At 43.3% G+C, this 13,255-nt stretch overlaps 2 protein-coding genes across 2 annotated transcripts in view; both read right to left on the reverse strand.

The window, feature by feature from the left end:
• GHSR (growth hormone secretagogue receptor) overlaps nucleotides 1–4,832 on the reverse strand; it is a 9,681-nt gene extending 4,849 nt beyond the window's left edge. The window contains exon 1 of the mRNA XM_009884510.1: nucleotides 4,767–4,832. Coding sequence (XP_009882812.1) covers nucleotides 4,767–4,832 — 66 coding nt within the window. The remainder of the gene's footprint in view (nucleotides 1–4,766) is intronic.
• Nucleotides 4,833–8,297: 3,465 nt separating this feature from the next.
• TNFSF10 (tumor necrosis factor (ligand) superfamily, member 10) lies at nucleotides 8,298–12,533 on the reverse strand. The gene is given in 5 exon segments (XM_009884449.1): nucleotides 8,298–8,743; nucleotides 9,910–10,059; nucleotides 10,639–10,681; nucleotides 12,215–12,487; nucleotides 12,489–12,533. Coding segments are annotated over 5 exon segments (957 nt in total).
• Between the last annotated feature and the right edge of the window lie 722 nt (nucleotides 12,534–13,255).

Below are 13,255 nucleotides of genomic sequence, written 5' to 3' on the forward strand. Positions count from 1 at the left end.
GCCGGGGGGGCGGGGGGCGCGCGGCCGCGCAAGGATGCGCGGGGACGGCGGCGGCCGCGGTCCCTTCCTTTTGCATCTTCGCTCTGCCCTTGGATCTTGGCAGGAGCCCCGTAAGGCTCCAGCTGAGCGAAGCTGCGGTAATGGCCCTCTATCTATACGCTCTGCCCACAATTAAATCTTGATTCGGCGCATTTCTGCAGCCCCGCACCTTATGACTGTGTCTCCCCACCTGCGGGCTCCTACGCACTCCTAAAGGGTGATGTCGTACCCAAGAAGAAGATGGAAGCAGCACAAGGTGAGATCAGGGACAGTAAAGTGACTTCCAGGCCACCTGTAAAGAGAGTCTCTCTCCTCCTTTCCAACTTGTCCCTGCAAAGTGTCAGAGAGAACGTGCCACAGCACAACCTTTTTTCACCCCTGTCGATCTAGAGGGGCCACATCCCCTCCCTTGTACCCCATCTCTCGGGGTGGGAGGGGGCACCGGTGCTTTGAATCCATGTTGGCACCTAGGTTAATTCAGCTAAGAAACAGTTTTATGCTGTTTTTCTGGGGTGCACTCACATACGTTTGTACGCCACCCGCTAGCACCGCTATTTCATCACGGTGGAGCTTTATTTAAGGACAGAGCACAGAGGACAGGAACGAGCCTGTTTTCACCTGAGCGGTTTCTGCTATAATGCAAGCATCAGCCTTAGTGCCTTCTGCGTATCCTAATTTGGATGATGTATTTTTGCAGTTTCATTGGAATCGGTATTCATCATTACTGCTCTTGAACCGTGGGACAGTTTTGTTGCAAGTTATTCAACAGTTGCTAAATTTTATGGGGGATGGCTACACATTAATTGCAGCTGAAGAGAAGAAAGAGCCTAACGTGCTTCTCACTTTGTTTATCCAGCTGCCTGTATAATTGTTTTATATGTTTCTGAAGAAAAATCATGGCCTGTATGCCACCAGTGTAAAGTTATTTCATATCACAGTTTTGTGTCCAATCTAATTTAAATGACATTGCATTATGTTATGGAGGAGCTGATAACCGCCTCTGTATTTAGGCTGCCAAATACTTTGTCATATTATAAAGAACTATTTCACTCTTTCTTTTTTCTTTTTTTTTTTTTTTCCCTGATAAATTCTCAGACCAGTGGCATTAGCTGCAGGATGTTGATATTTGGCAGAGAAAATGGCCTGAAGCTATAAATGTGACTTTTCTGTGTAGAGAGCATCCTTCATTCTCATGAAATTCTTCCAGTTTTTGCTGAGCTGTATCTTGTCAAAAATGACCCTTCCCCTTTCTCCAGGAAGAAAAAAGCTCTCTTTAATTTTTTTTCAGAAAAAAAATTTATTTCTTATTAAAATAATACTCCGAGTGAAGTCTGTGTAGCAAAATCAAGCAGCCAAGAGTGAGGTAGCACCAGATTTATATACTCCGGACAGTTTGAGCTTGTAATGCAATGAATTAACACTTAGTTCATTGGGAGTTTGATGTGCTGAGCCACTTGGCTGAGAAATGGCAGTTGTGCTTTGAATCCCGCAACATCAATCCCCTTCTTGTTTAAAGGGTATCATGAGTCAAGGACTTCTCTGGCTGCTTTTCCTTCGTGGGGTCAGGACCAGAAATAAAGTCAGCTTGAGAGAGAAGAAAAACAGCTCCATTTTTCTGATTCTTTCTGGTTTCTTTGGCAATTGCAGGCCAAATTTTGATGGGATATAGAGTTGACACCCACAAACGTTGCACGATAATGAATTCCCACCTCCACTTTGCATATGCTGAAGGACAGTGGTGAAGATCATGGTGACAGAAGATGCAAGAGCTGTGAGAGAAGATGGCTTTAGGCTCCAGAAAGTTATCTACTTGCCCTCAGCTGCGAGAACAGTACTTTTATGTTGCCTTCACAACTGCAGAAAAAATTGAAGTCACTGATGTTACTGGGATGAGAGAAATGGAGAGAAAGAGGCAGAAGTTAAGGACTTTTAAAAAAAATAATTTAAAAAAAACACATTATGATGGACATTTCCCTTTCATGGAACTCTTAAAATATTGGTGCTTCTCTTTGGCAGCATTAAAGCTGTGTTGAGCACTGGAGGTAAGACCGAAGAGAGCTTCTATTTATGGAGTTTTGAAATCTCTCTCCTATGTTCCATTCTTTCCATTTTCTTCTCATCCAATAAAGTTTTAATTCTTGTTTATATCATTGTTTGTTGTCATGGAAATATCTGAAGGCTTTGGGTATAGAATGATTATGGTTTTATTGTGGAGAGATGAAGAAAGTGGAAAACAGACTTCAAGGGAGAGATCTTCCATTTAAAAATTATGCAGCTCCAACAATTCGCAGAAAAGCAAATGCAGGGTTTTTATTATATCCAGGGGCAGAAGATGTTTTGACTTTTATTATAAATGTATTTTAAGAACAGAAGGTAGCATCTGGTGTATGCTTTCAAAGGTTACAGTTTAGCACCTATCATCAGTGAGTAGCGCTGATGAAATAGCCGTAATCCAACTTAATAACGTAAACCCCAGAATGTGCTCAAATGACTTTGCAGTTGTTTATATGGCAGTAAACATCTGCAAGCAGATTTCAAAACAGTGCTAGTTTATTAATCAGCAAAGCTGTGCTCTAACGCCACTAATTCAGAGGCATCCGTTTCAGATGTAGCTTTTCGCCGGGTTTCAGCTCAATATGCCGCGAGGTCACACCCTGACCATTGATGTCCCTCTTCGTTCGACTTGTTCACCAAGTGGAGAGAGAATATGCTTCATCCATCACAGGTACGCTTACTCTGGGTTAAAAGCACAGGGTGTTCAGTAAATAATTTCTAACGTGAGAGCAGTAGGAGATGTATCCTGCATTTTCTGAGTATCATTAGACAGTCTTTCTAAAGGTTTTGACGGAAAGCTGTCCTGGCTTTGGATGGAGATGTTCACCTGGCTTATATGTGTTTATTAATATCCATTATGATTTGAGTTCCCTTAGTGCCAGAACATGCAGGATGGGATGGCGTAGTTAATTGGGCATACTTTCTTGTTGATCTGTCTATCTCATGTTAAATGGGGAGTGATAACTTGGCTCAATTCACCAGCAAATCTGCAGTTAATCCACTTTGTCTTCAACCAGTAGTTATATGGGCTAAATACGCATGACTCAGCATAAATTGCAAATAATAGGAGCTGAAGAATTCACAGTCAGACAAAATCAAGAGTATCTTGAGGAGGAATTTGTGCCTCGGATTCTGCTGGGTTTAAATCGCTGGTTTCTGAAAGGCAGTTTGAACAACTTTGGATGCTTGTTAATGCTGTGAGTGTTGTATACGTGACGTGTTCGGTGCAAAAGTATTATGCACATCAAAGACAAGGAGTGTGATTTATATAACCGTGGTAGAACAGCCCAGAAAAATGGGAAGCTGCTTAAACCGACAGGCTCCTGCCATAAGCTGCAGCCCCGTCTCACTGACCCTGAGAAGTTTGACAGCACTTCTGTCATGACCCAGTGTCCCAACTCGATGTCACCTCTAGAACTTTCAGAAGACATTAATGGAAATGTCTGTATAGGTTTGGGTTATGAACGTCTCAGGAAAAGCCGTGGTATTACAAAGCAGCAGTGCTGTGCGGTCAGGCAGTTAACTGCGGTACCCTGGTAATCAGAGGAAAATTAATGCTTGTTAACACGTGATATAGCGTGCAATATCAATCTGTTAATGCAGATAAAAGTTATGGAGAACCAAGTGTTGGATGGTTCTGATGAAAATTGCTATAAAATTCCATGTAAATCTACATGAAAAGAACCCACCCACCTGTGGAAATTGGATCAGACCCAACGATATCCTAATCTGTCTTCCATTTCTGCTACTGAATGGCACAAGGTGCCTTGGAGGGATGAATGAGATCTTGTCTCAGTGTGCTTATTTATGTTATATTGATCATTACATTCAGTCTTTTCTCAGACCCTAATATTTAGATGTAATCTGAAAACTATAAATTATGAATCTCAGTGCCTGCATCAGGCTATTTAACCGTTTGCAGGGAGTACAACAAATGCATCCCTGATCCTGCTTGGGCAGTGAATACTGCTGCGATACAAACAATAATAGTTACATTTACTAAGGCAAAGAGAGGCAAAAAATAGAAGTCCGTTTCCATGAAGTGATGCAAGGTACAATAAAAGCCAGTTAGCTGCCATGTCTTCTTCCCCATGGAAACACCAGAGAAGAGAGAACCCTCTGCTGAAATAAAAGCACTCTCTAAGAAAGGAACAATTTCTTGTTAAAACCTGGGGGCGTCCCTGCAATTTAGGGCTGTGGTCGCAGGGGCTGCTCCTCCCCAGTGATGGCATACTGGTTCCAGTGGGGCTCGACATGGATGGGGAGAGAGCTGCGCGCACAGACCTACTCGTCTGATTCCGGAGGCGTGAGGCATGCCCAGCTATTCCAAACAAAGCCTAACCCAAACACTGGGCTAAATGTGTTTAGATTATGAGTCCGTTAGGGAGGCAAGCATCCTTTTGTTAATCGCGTAGATGTGCGGCACGTAAAACAGCCATGTGGGGGTCTGCCAGAGCCCGCTGCAGTGACAGTAAAGATAATATTGGGAACCGCTAAGAGAAGCCAGGGGAGACACCCCGAGGTGAAACAGCCCTTGGGGGTGGCTAAGGCGGGGGCAATTTTCCAAGGGTTTTTTTTTCCCCCGGGTTTCCCTGCTGTGGCACGGTGCTGCTGCTCCAGCCGCAGCCCTTCTCTGTATGTGCAGGACAAACCCACCCCCTCTCCCACCTCACCACTGGGGTCAGGTTCGATGGTGCCTTCGTGTCTTGTTGAGTTTCCAGGGTTCGCTTGGGTTTCATCCCCTTTGTCGGTGGGGCAAATTCGGGAAGTGGAGCAGATAGACCAAACAGTATCCCGCCTTTGCTTTTGGGGCAGGGAGTGTTTGTTTTCAACATTAGGGGGTCTCCAGCTTATGGCTGCTTTACAACATCTGTGTAAATGGTCCTCATCCCTCTGAATTCAATATATCTTCTACTGTAGTTTGGCGATGGATAAGAATTAGATGTTTCCATACTAAATACATTTCCCAATACTTAAGTAATTGCCAAAGCCCAGAAACATGAGAAGGACCTCAAGGAAAGTGCTCGGGGTTTTACAGTCTCTGGTCATGAGATCACTTTCAGTGTTTTCTTCAGTGTAATTCTTCCAGACGCTGTTCGCCAACCAGGCTCTGGAAGCCAATTACATAGCATTATACAATAGGGCATTGCTGAATGGCTTGCATTATGTCCTTTGCGTTGCAACAGTTTGTGGCATTTAATGGATTATAACTGACACCAACCAGTGTCAGAGAAATGATTTCAAATTATGTCAGACTGGGTTGTTCTTACAGAAGCCACAGGATGAAACCAACAATCATTGCAGGACTACATAACTATTTCTAAAAATGTTTTATATAAAATGCATGTAGAAAAATTACAATATTTACATGTAACCGCAACCTACATCCACAAATAAAAATCTGCTACATTCACCGTTCAACATGAAGTGAGATGGAAAGTGTGATTCAGGGTGCAGATGTACAAACAGAACTTGCTGTATCTGTCCATTCATCTGCAAATGTGTCTTTTCTGATATTGCACAATGACCTCTCCCCAAGAGAATACCTGGCAAGCACGCCTTTGGATTATGCAGAAATAAAATACAGTTATTCGGTGTGATCGCTGTTGAGATATGCTCTGCATGCGGAGAGCAAGAATATGTACATTTAGAAAAAAAAAAGGAAGATAATGCCAGGGAGTCTTCCTCAAGTGACAGCCGGCATGGTCTTATATATTGAGAGTTGAGGAGAGAACATGGAGCAAAAAAATCTGTGAGTAATAGAGTTCGTCTCAGCATCAGCTGCGAGTCTGTGGAGTCCCCTCCGGTTCCCCTCCAGCCCTTTCCAGCAGCCACGACTCCTACGTTACACAAATCGGTTCTTAGCCATCAGGGAGGGTTTCTGACTCTAAGCTGCCACCAGTAAATCTGAAATACTTTTTCACAGTTCAAATAAATTTTCTTTCCAACAAATTCCTAAAATAACATTTCTTAAAAAAAAACACACAAACTTTTTAATATAATAAATTGCTACAAACCCCCTCAAAGCTGATAACATAGGTCAACCTTGTGCTGAAATCAAAAAGGCCGGCCCGTTTGCAAGGAGAACTTAAAAAAGTAATTTGTCAGACACAGGAGACATCCAGATATGTAGGGAACGGCTTTGTTCTCCTTAGCCTTTTCTGGCAGGCAGAAAATTTCTGAACGAACTATTGAAATCAGAAAGAAAACTGTAGAACTGTTTTCTGTTCTCTGTTGAAACAGGTGATTTGAGACTGAGGCAAACCCAAGGGTTCCAGTAAACCATGAAGAATTTCCCATATTCCATTCTACCACTGAAAACAGTACAGGTGACGCTATGATAAACCAGCAGACAAAAGTTAAAACTCATCATTTTAGGCTTACGGCAGTGTGATTTTTTGGTCCCAACCTGTCAAAAGGAGGGTATTCCTGAAATTCTTCTCTTGCTGCTCAAACACGGGTATTAAAAGTGAACAGACATACTGGCTTTTCTGAATGACAAAATAAATGCAGGGGCTTGTGTCTACTCATTTCCTCTTGTCGACAAAGTAGTAAGATCAATGATGCATGTTTACTCACGAGGCCCCTATGCAAGGGCTGTACAGTGATTTAATTACCACGATGTGGAAGTGAATGTGAGGGTTCCCACGGCAACCTTAGTGTATGAAAAAAACAGACAAGCAGATTTTCTCCTGGCATCATTCTGTTGATGGAAATTAACATTTGCAGAACAACTGTCTTCCTTTCCCCTCCAATTTTTTTTCACTTTCACCTTCTTTTCCCCACTGTTTTCTCCGAACCTGGGCAAAATGCACTCCCGGTGCAAACTGGTATAGCTCCACTGACAATGCTGCAGATGTGCTGATTAATGCTACTTGATTTATGCCGTGGATCTAGGCCACATGGCTTACACTTGTAAATCTTTTTTTTTTTCTTTTTTTTTTTTAAACTATAAAACAGTCCCACTCGTAAAGTTAAAAAATATAGTAGCCATTTTTAAAAAAAATTATGGTTTAAACAAAAATTATGAAAATTTTCCACCCATTCCTAAACATAAAATAAAAATCAAAAAAGCGTTACCAAAAGTGCAGCTCTTCTTTAAGTACAGATAGTTGCGTATGTTTTCCTTAAAATATTAGTCATTGGGGTGTGTTGTTCTGCATTACATCCTACCAAACACAGGCCAGTACAAATAAACATGGAAGAACCTTGTCATGCTTAATTTGTGGCAAATGTCTGACAGAATTCAGTATTTACAGAAAAACACTTTTTTTTTCTGGATGAAGTACTTGCTGTCAACAAGTGTAAAAGCAACTACATTACCGAACGTGCTGGAAACCTGGTGAAATCTTTGCAGTGCAGCAATTCAGTAAATAGGCACTATCGTAATGTGCTGATCAAAATACTGATTCATTTCAAAGCCTCTTCTGTGCCATTTCAGCAGCTGTTCTTATGTACAATATCCTGATTAAGACAGACTAATGTGTTTACTCAAGCCATGATCCTGAAAAATGCTTAAGCACATATTTAATTTCAAGCATGTAAACACCCTGATTCAGTCAGACCGTTCGTGTGCTTAAAATTAATTAGACGCTTAAGTGCTTTATTAGATGAGATAAAGATGTGCGGTTTGAGTTTCTGATGGCCTTTCAACTTTTGTAAAACTCTGGTTCAAACAAAAACTTCCAGAGTAATTCCGCAGGCATTTGGGAAGCAGCACTGGCCAAAGGCTCCTTAGGGGAGCCGAGATATTCAAGACGGGGTCCCAGTGGAGACCACGAATAAAATTTGATGTCTAGTCTCAGCCTCAAGTGACCCGACCCAGAGCATCCTCCATCCCACCTGCCACGGCTGAGCTGGTGTGGAGCATCTCTGCGGAGGTGGTGGTGAGCGCTTACCTGCCTGGGGTTCTGGCCGAAGGTATCACCTGTGGCGTGTGAAATCCTCGCACGTCCCCAGCCGGGTGCCTGTGCCCGTGCCCGTGCAAAGCACCACCACCCACAGCTGCAGCCAACTGCTGCTGCTCCTTCCCGGTGGGTGGGAGAGTATTGGGCACGGTCGGACCTCGCGCAGAGTGAGCTGAGAAAGGGGAGTCTGGTATTGGCGGTATTGCTACGGTGTTTGCTCGTTATCCCCTATTTTATAGAATGTTAAGCTGGTCCTGACTAGGAAAACTGGCTCCTTCGGAGCATGAGTTTCGTCTTTTAACCGATCATAAAGGCACCAAAAAAACTTGCTTCTTTGTCCATGTCAACTATGTCACCATTACTGACCGAGACAAAAATCCTGTCCTCTCTTTTCAGCTGAAACACACCACCTTGGTAGATGGAATAAAGTCCGTATTCTGCCTTTTTAGACCAGCAGCTTGTTCTTGCACTTTTCATGAGCAAAATGGGCTCTGGGTAATTAGTCAGTTTGTAAACGTATTGGACAAGTTGTTTGGGGTTCCTGATTTGTGCCAGCAAATCGGAATCCTCGTCCTCGTTTTCACGGAAACGAAAATAAGTTTGTGAGTAGATGTAATAAAAGCCCGTTTGGGGTATCACTAACTCGCCGTTTCTCAGCTCCACGTTGTACAGGAAAGAGTGGCCTTTCCTTGATGATTCCCAGTTGCTTATTTTTTGTCCATTACCTCTTCTGGGTGAGGAATCTACTTTGGAAAAAAAGAGAGAAAATGTCACATTAAAAGCCAGGTAGTGAAGCCAGGTATCCGCTGGTCAGGGAGTCTTGTTTTTAATAACAAAGTAAGGAAACCCACTCTTCCCAGCAGCTCATTAGGTCCATTCTCAAAATAATTTCAAGGTCCAGAAGTAAGCTGCTTAGCTCTACATGGGAATTAACGTGAACTACCTTCATTTTTAATTTTTATGCTCCCAAAGAAGAGAAAAATCATCATATTGTTACTTAGTAACAAAGTTAAAATATCCATTTGCATCTGATACCCTCCAAAGCTGTAGAAACCCTACCAAGCCTTTCATTAATATGGCCTGAATGTCAACTCTCCTGTCTCCATCTTGCATTTCTAATAGGTCTGTCACCATAGCAGCTGGTCACACAGCTAACAGAAGGAAATTAAAGGAAAGAAAAGAGGAAAAATTAACATTAGGAAGAATCACAGAATCACAGACGGGTCAGGGTTGGCAGGGCCCTCTGGAGCTCCCCCAGTGCCACCCCCTGCCAGAGCAGGGGCACCTCCAGCAGTGGCACAGGACGGCGTCCAGGCGGGTTTGGAATGGCTCCAGAGGGGGAGACTCCCCCACCTCTCTGGGCAGCCTGTGCCACTGCTCTGCCACCCTCACGGGAGAGAAGTTCCTCCTCAGGTTTAGATGGAACTTCCTATGGTCAAGTTTGTGCCCGTTCCCTCTTGTCCTGTCACTGGGCACCACTGAAAAAAGACTGTTCCCATCCCCCTGGCACCCGCCCTTTAAGTATTCATAAGCGTTGAGAAGATCCCCCTCAGTCTTCTCTTCTCCAGACTGAAAAGCCCCAAGTCCCTCAGCCTTTCCTCATAAGAAAGATGCTCCAGTCCCTTCATCATCTTTGTAGCCCTTTGCTGGACCCTCTCCAGCAGTTCCCTGTCCTAATAAGTATCCTTAAGGATACCTGTATTTTTTCCCCTAATGAAGGTTCCAGAAGAAGAGTTAAGGATGTGCCCAGAGGCAACGGGCTTTCTCCCTGTTCTGCGAGAATGAGCTGAAAAAAGACATTGTCTGGGACTAGAACACCTTTTTATGACTTGTTTCCTACTGTTAACTCAATGCAAGTATCAAAAAGCGTATGTAAGCATGAGGCTAGCAATGAGAGAGTAATTTCTGCGATCTTTCCCTGTGTTTAAAGGTTTTTCCTTACTGCGTGGGGACAGGGAATTCTTCCTATTGCTGTTGCCCGTCAGATGCGCTGCGATCCTGTTGACGGGACTGCGCGGTGGCTGCCCATCGGTGTGCGACAGCGTCAGGGCTCTGTCACCTAAGGCAAGACCAGAAAAGGAACCTCGTGTTAGAAGCAAGAAGCTTAGAAAGCACGTCTCTCCCATTCGACCTGACTTTAAGGAATAGGTATGTCATCTTTTTAATTGGCTAAATCATAGACTGAATGCTATACGTTGGCTAATAAGGCTCAAATTTCTCTCGCTCTTCTTGAAATGTCTTTATGAATTTCCACTTGGAGGTTGTAATGCTTTTGCTCAACGTGTTTAGAGCTGTAGGAGCTTCAGCAGAGCTATTCCTTAACTAATCCACGCGTGCGGCAGCTCAGTGCTGTGTGTTCCCAGGAGAGAGACTGTTCCTGTCTGCCTGTAACACTGTGCGACTGAGCTCTAGAAGCCGAGTCCTCTGCATCCACGTTGGTTACCTCCCTCTAACCACTTGCCCATATTTCTGGCCCCTGGAAATTTGCCTTCTAGTAATATGTGATCACTTTTTGATGACTTGCTGCCTGTACAAGATCTTACTCAGTGTTTTCTGCACTTTTAAAAAATTGAGTCACTACGCATCAGGTGCCACTAGCAGCTCCTTTCTGCCACAGATAATAGAATTATTATAATACCGTTGACTGCAGACATGTTTTCCTCATAGACTCCCGACACCATCTGTCAACAAACACAAGGAAAATGAATTAGTTTGTGAGCAGAGACGGATATGCGCAGGAAAAAGACACTCCTTTCTCAAACTCATGAATAAAGGGTGTTCTGGATTTGATCAACAAGCAAATAAAAAAAGCCTATTGATTTGCTGTAATAAAGTACTTCTACGTTTAAATCTTTTATGTAATGAAATATATGGGAAAACATTTTCAAGAGAGCTCAGACATCTGGGCTTTAAGTCTCTCGGAAGCTTTGGCCCTCGTGCTTTTCTCAAAGAAGAAGAGATACAGCGTACAACCATCGTCTTCCATTCACAGAACACTTGGCGGCATGCGCTTCTGTGGGATCTTAGCTCTGAGAAATTAAATTTCATTTATTTTTATACCTCTGCCTAGCTATGTGTCTAAGCCCTTAAGCCAGCATATCTTGCTTTATGCATTCCCCTTCTTTATAACCGTTTGCTCACTGCTGGAACGAACGACTCTGGTTACCGGCGGTGCTGCAGCTGCAGCAAACACGCTGATGGGTTGAGATGATTTGCCCGGGTGACTAACACAGGCCCCCTGTTGCCACTTACTGATGGGTTCTGCCCTGCCACATTGCTATTTATCTGTCTATCCATCCACCTATATTATCACCATCATAATTTATTATTTCTGGCACCCAGGCTATCTTTTCTTTTAAGCATTCGGGGAGCTTGTAGGTATATTAGATGTGTAAATGGCCACCAAATAAAACGATGTTTTCCTTCTGCAGAAGTTCAGGGAATTCACTGATAGAACTTCCACCAAAGGTGCCGAGATCTCTGAATACGAATAAAGGATCTGTTTTGGGCTGCAAGATTTGCCAGGTAAGTTTCAGCCAGGACTGAATTTTTATGTATGAGCTTTTTTTATGTGCCGGAGATGGGATTTTGAAAACCATTCCAGAAGATTTTAGCCTTTTTGATTTTTCAGCCAGTCTTATTTTCTTCTCTGTATCCAAAAATTATACGTATTGTGTGTAAGTCACGCAGGAGATGGTGTTCTCTGAATGCTGAGCTGGGAAGGTGCCATGCCCGATGCTGCGTGCTCGCTCGCCTTGCTCTTTCCTCCCCTAATGCATTACATAGCTCATGACTAGATCTTTCCTCAGGCACCTTTTTACCTCTCCCCATGTTACATTTCATCTCATTTTCTCATGCCAGTCTCCCCGTATTTCCAAAGAGGGAGTGACACCTCTGCTAGCACTATGGTCAGGTAGAAAACACGCTCGAGTCAAGCACTTCTACCCTCAGGTATCTCAGCCAAGCCAACGTGTCACTGAAATTAGCTTAGTAAAAACTGATTGTCTTTGCTTTATTATTTCCTGAATGTAGCGAAACCACTGGCAGGAATATTTTTTTTCACTTCAGTGCAAGCACTCTGCAGCTGAAGGTATGGCTCGACTATTGCTTTGCAATAAAACAACCCGAGAGCCCCCCTTTATTCTGCCGTTAGAGGATTCTTCGAATAGTAATATCACCAAGCACACTGTTTCAGCGTCTTGGTTCCCAAATACCTTTTTAATTAACTTTCCCAGGTGCCACTTTACTTGCCAGCAGGGATCAGCCGCTCTGTCTTCGCTTTCCGTTAGATCCAAGGTTTGGATGAAATTTCCTATTTCCTCCCCGGTGAGACAAGCGATGCCGCTCTTGGAGTACGTGTCCCAGAGCTGTAGCAGAAAGGAAAGCCGGGATTTTTCACCTGTGATGTGCTTGCAGATCTTCAGCTGTTGTATGTCACTAAATTCATTGTGCTTAGGAACACACTTACTTTTCTTTAAAGCATTTGTTAGTATGGTGCAAGTTATGACTATAGAGACAGCACGGGCAATTCATCCTGATTTTGCATATTTATTTAATTATGATGGCATACCCAATATGCAAAAATATACTTACATTATCTCCATGGACATAAATTTGGTATCCAGCACTTAACTAAATAAGCTTTGTGAAAATTCAATACCCAAAGCACTAATGTTGTGAATTCTTTAGTTTCTCTAGTTCTGTGTTAAAAAAATTCCTTTTGCACAAGGGATTTTTCTTCACAGATTATTGAGGATGAAATCAAACATCAGACCTTAAAAGTATTTTCCATTCTGCCAATGCCATGTACAGTCCAGGCTTTTACTGGTATATATCCATACCATATCCTCCCCATATCCAGCTTAGGGTCTGTCCGTAACTGTGTTTGTGATAATAGTCCAGAACAAAGTCCAGACAACAGAAATGACATTTGGGTCCAAACGAAATGATGATGCTGAACACTTGTGACATGGACCTATGTCTATATGCTCTACTCATAGAGAAAACACATTTCTTTTTCTGATCAAGAGAAAGGAGCTTGAAGAAAGTGGCGAAACTCCTGTTGGCTCCAAGGGAATGTGCCTGGGAGAGTTGATAAGATAACGGAAAAGTTCTTCCCAAGCCCTGCAGCACCCGCGGGGTGAGGCGAGAGACACAACTCCAGCTGGCGCTGTTGGTTAATGCAGGAGCACAGAAACCTGCGCTGCCTCCCAAAAACGCCAGCAGAGATCAGCTCCTGTTTGCTCTCCATGGAG

The sequence above is a fragment of the Charadrius vociferus genome, unplaced genomic scaffold, assembly GCF_000708025.1.
Source record: "Charadrius vociferus isolate BGI_N301 unplaced genomic scaffold, ASM70802v2 scaffold104, whole genome shotgun sequence".
In the NCBI taxonomy this organism is placed as follows: Eukaryota; Metazoa; Chordata; class Aves; order Charadriiformes; family Charadriidae; genus Charadrius; species Charadrius vociferus.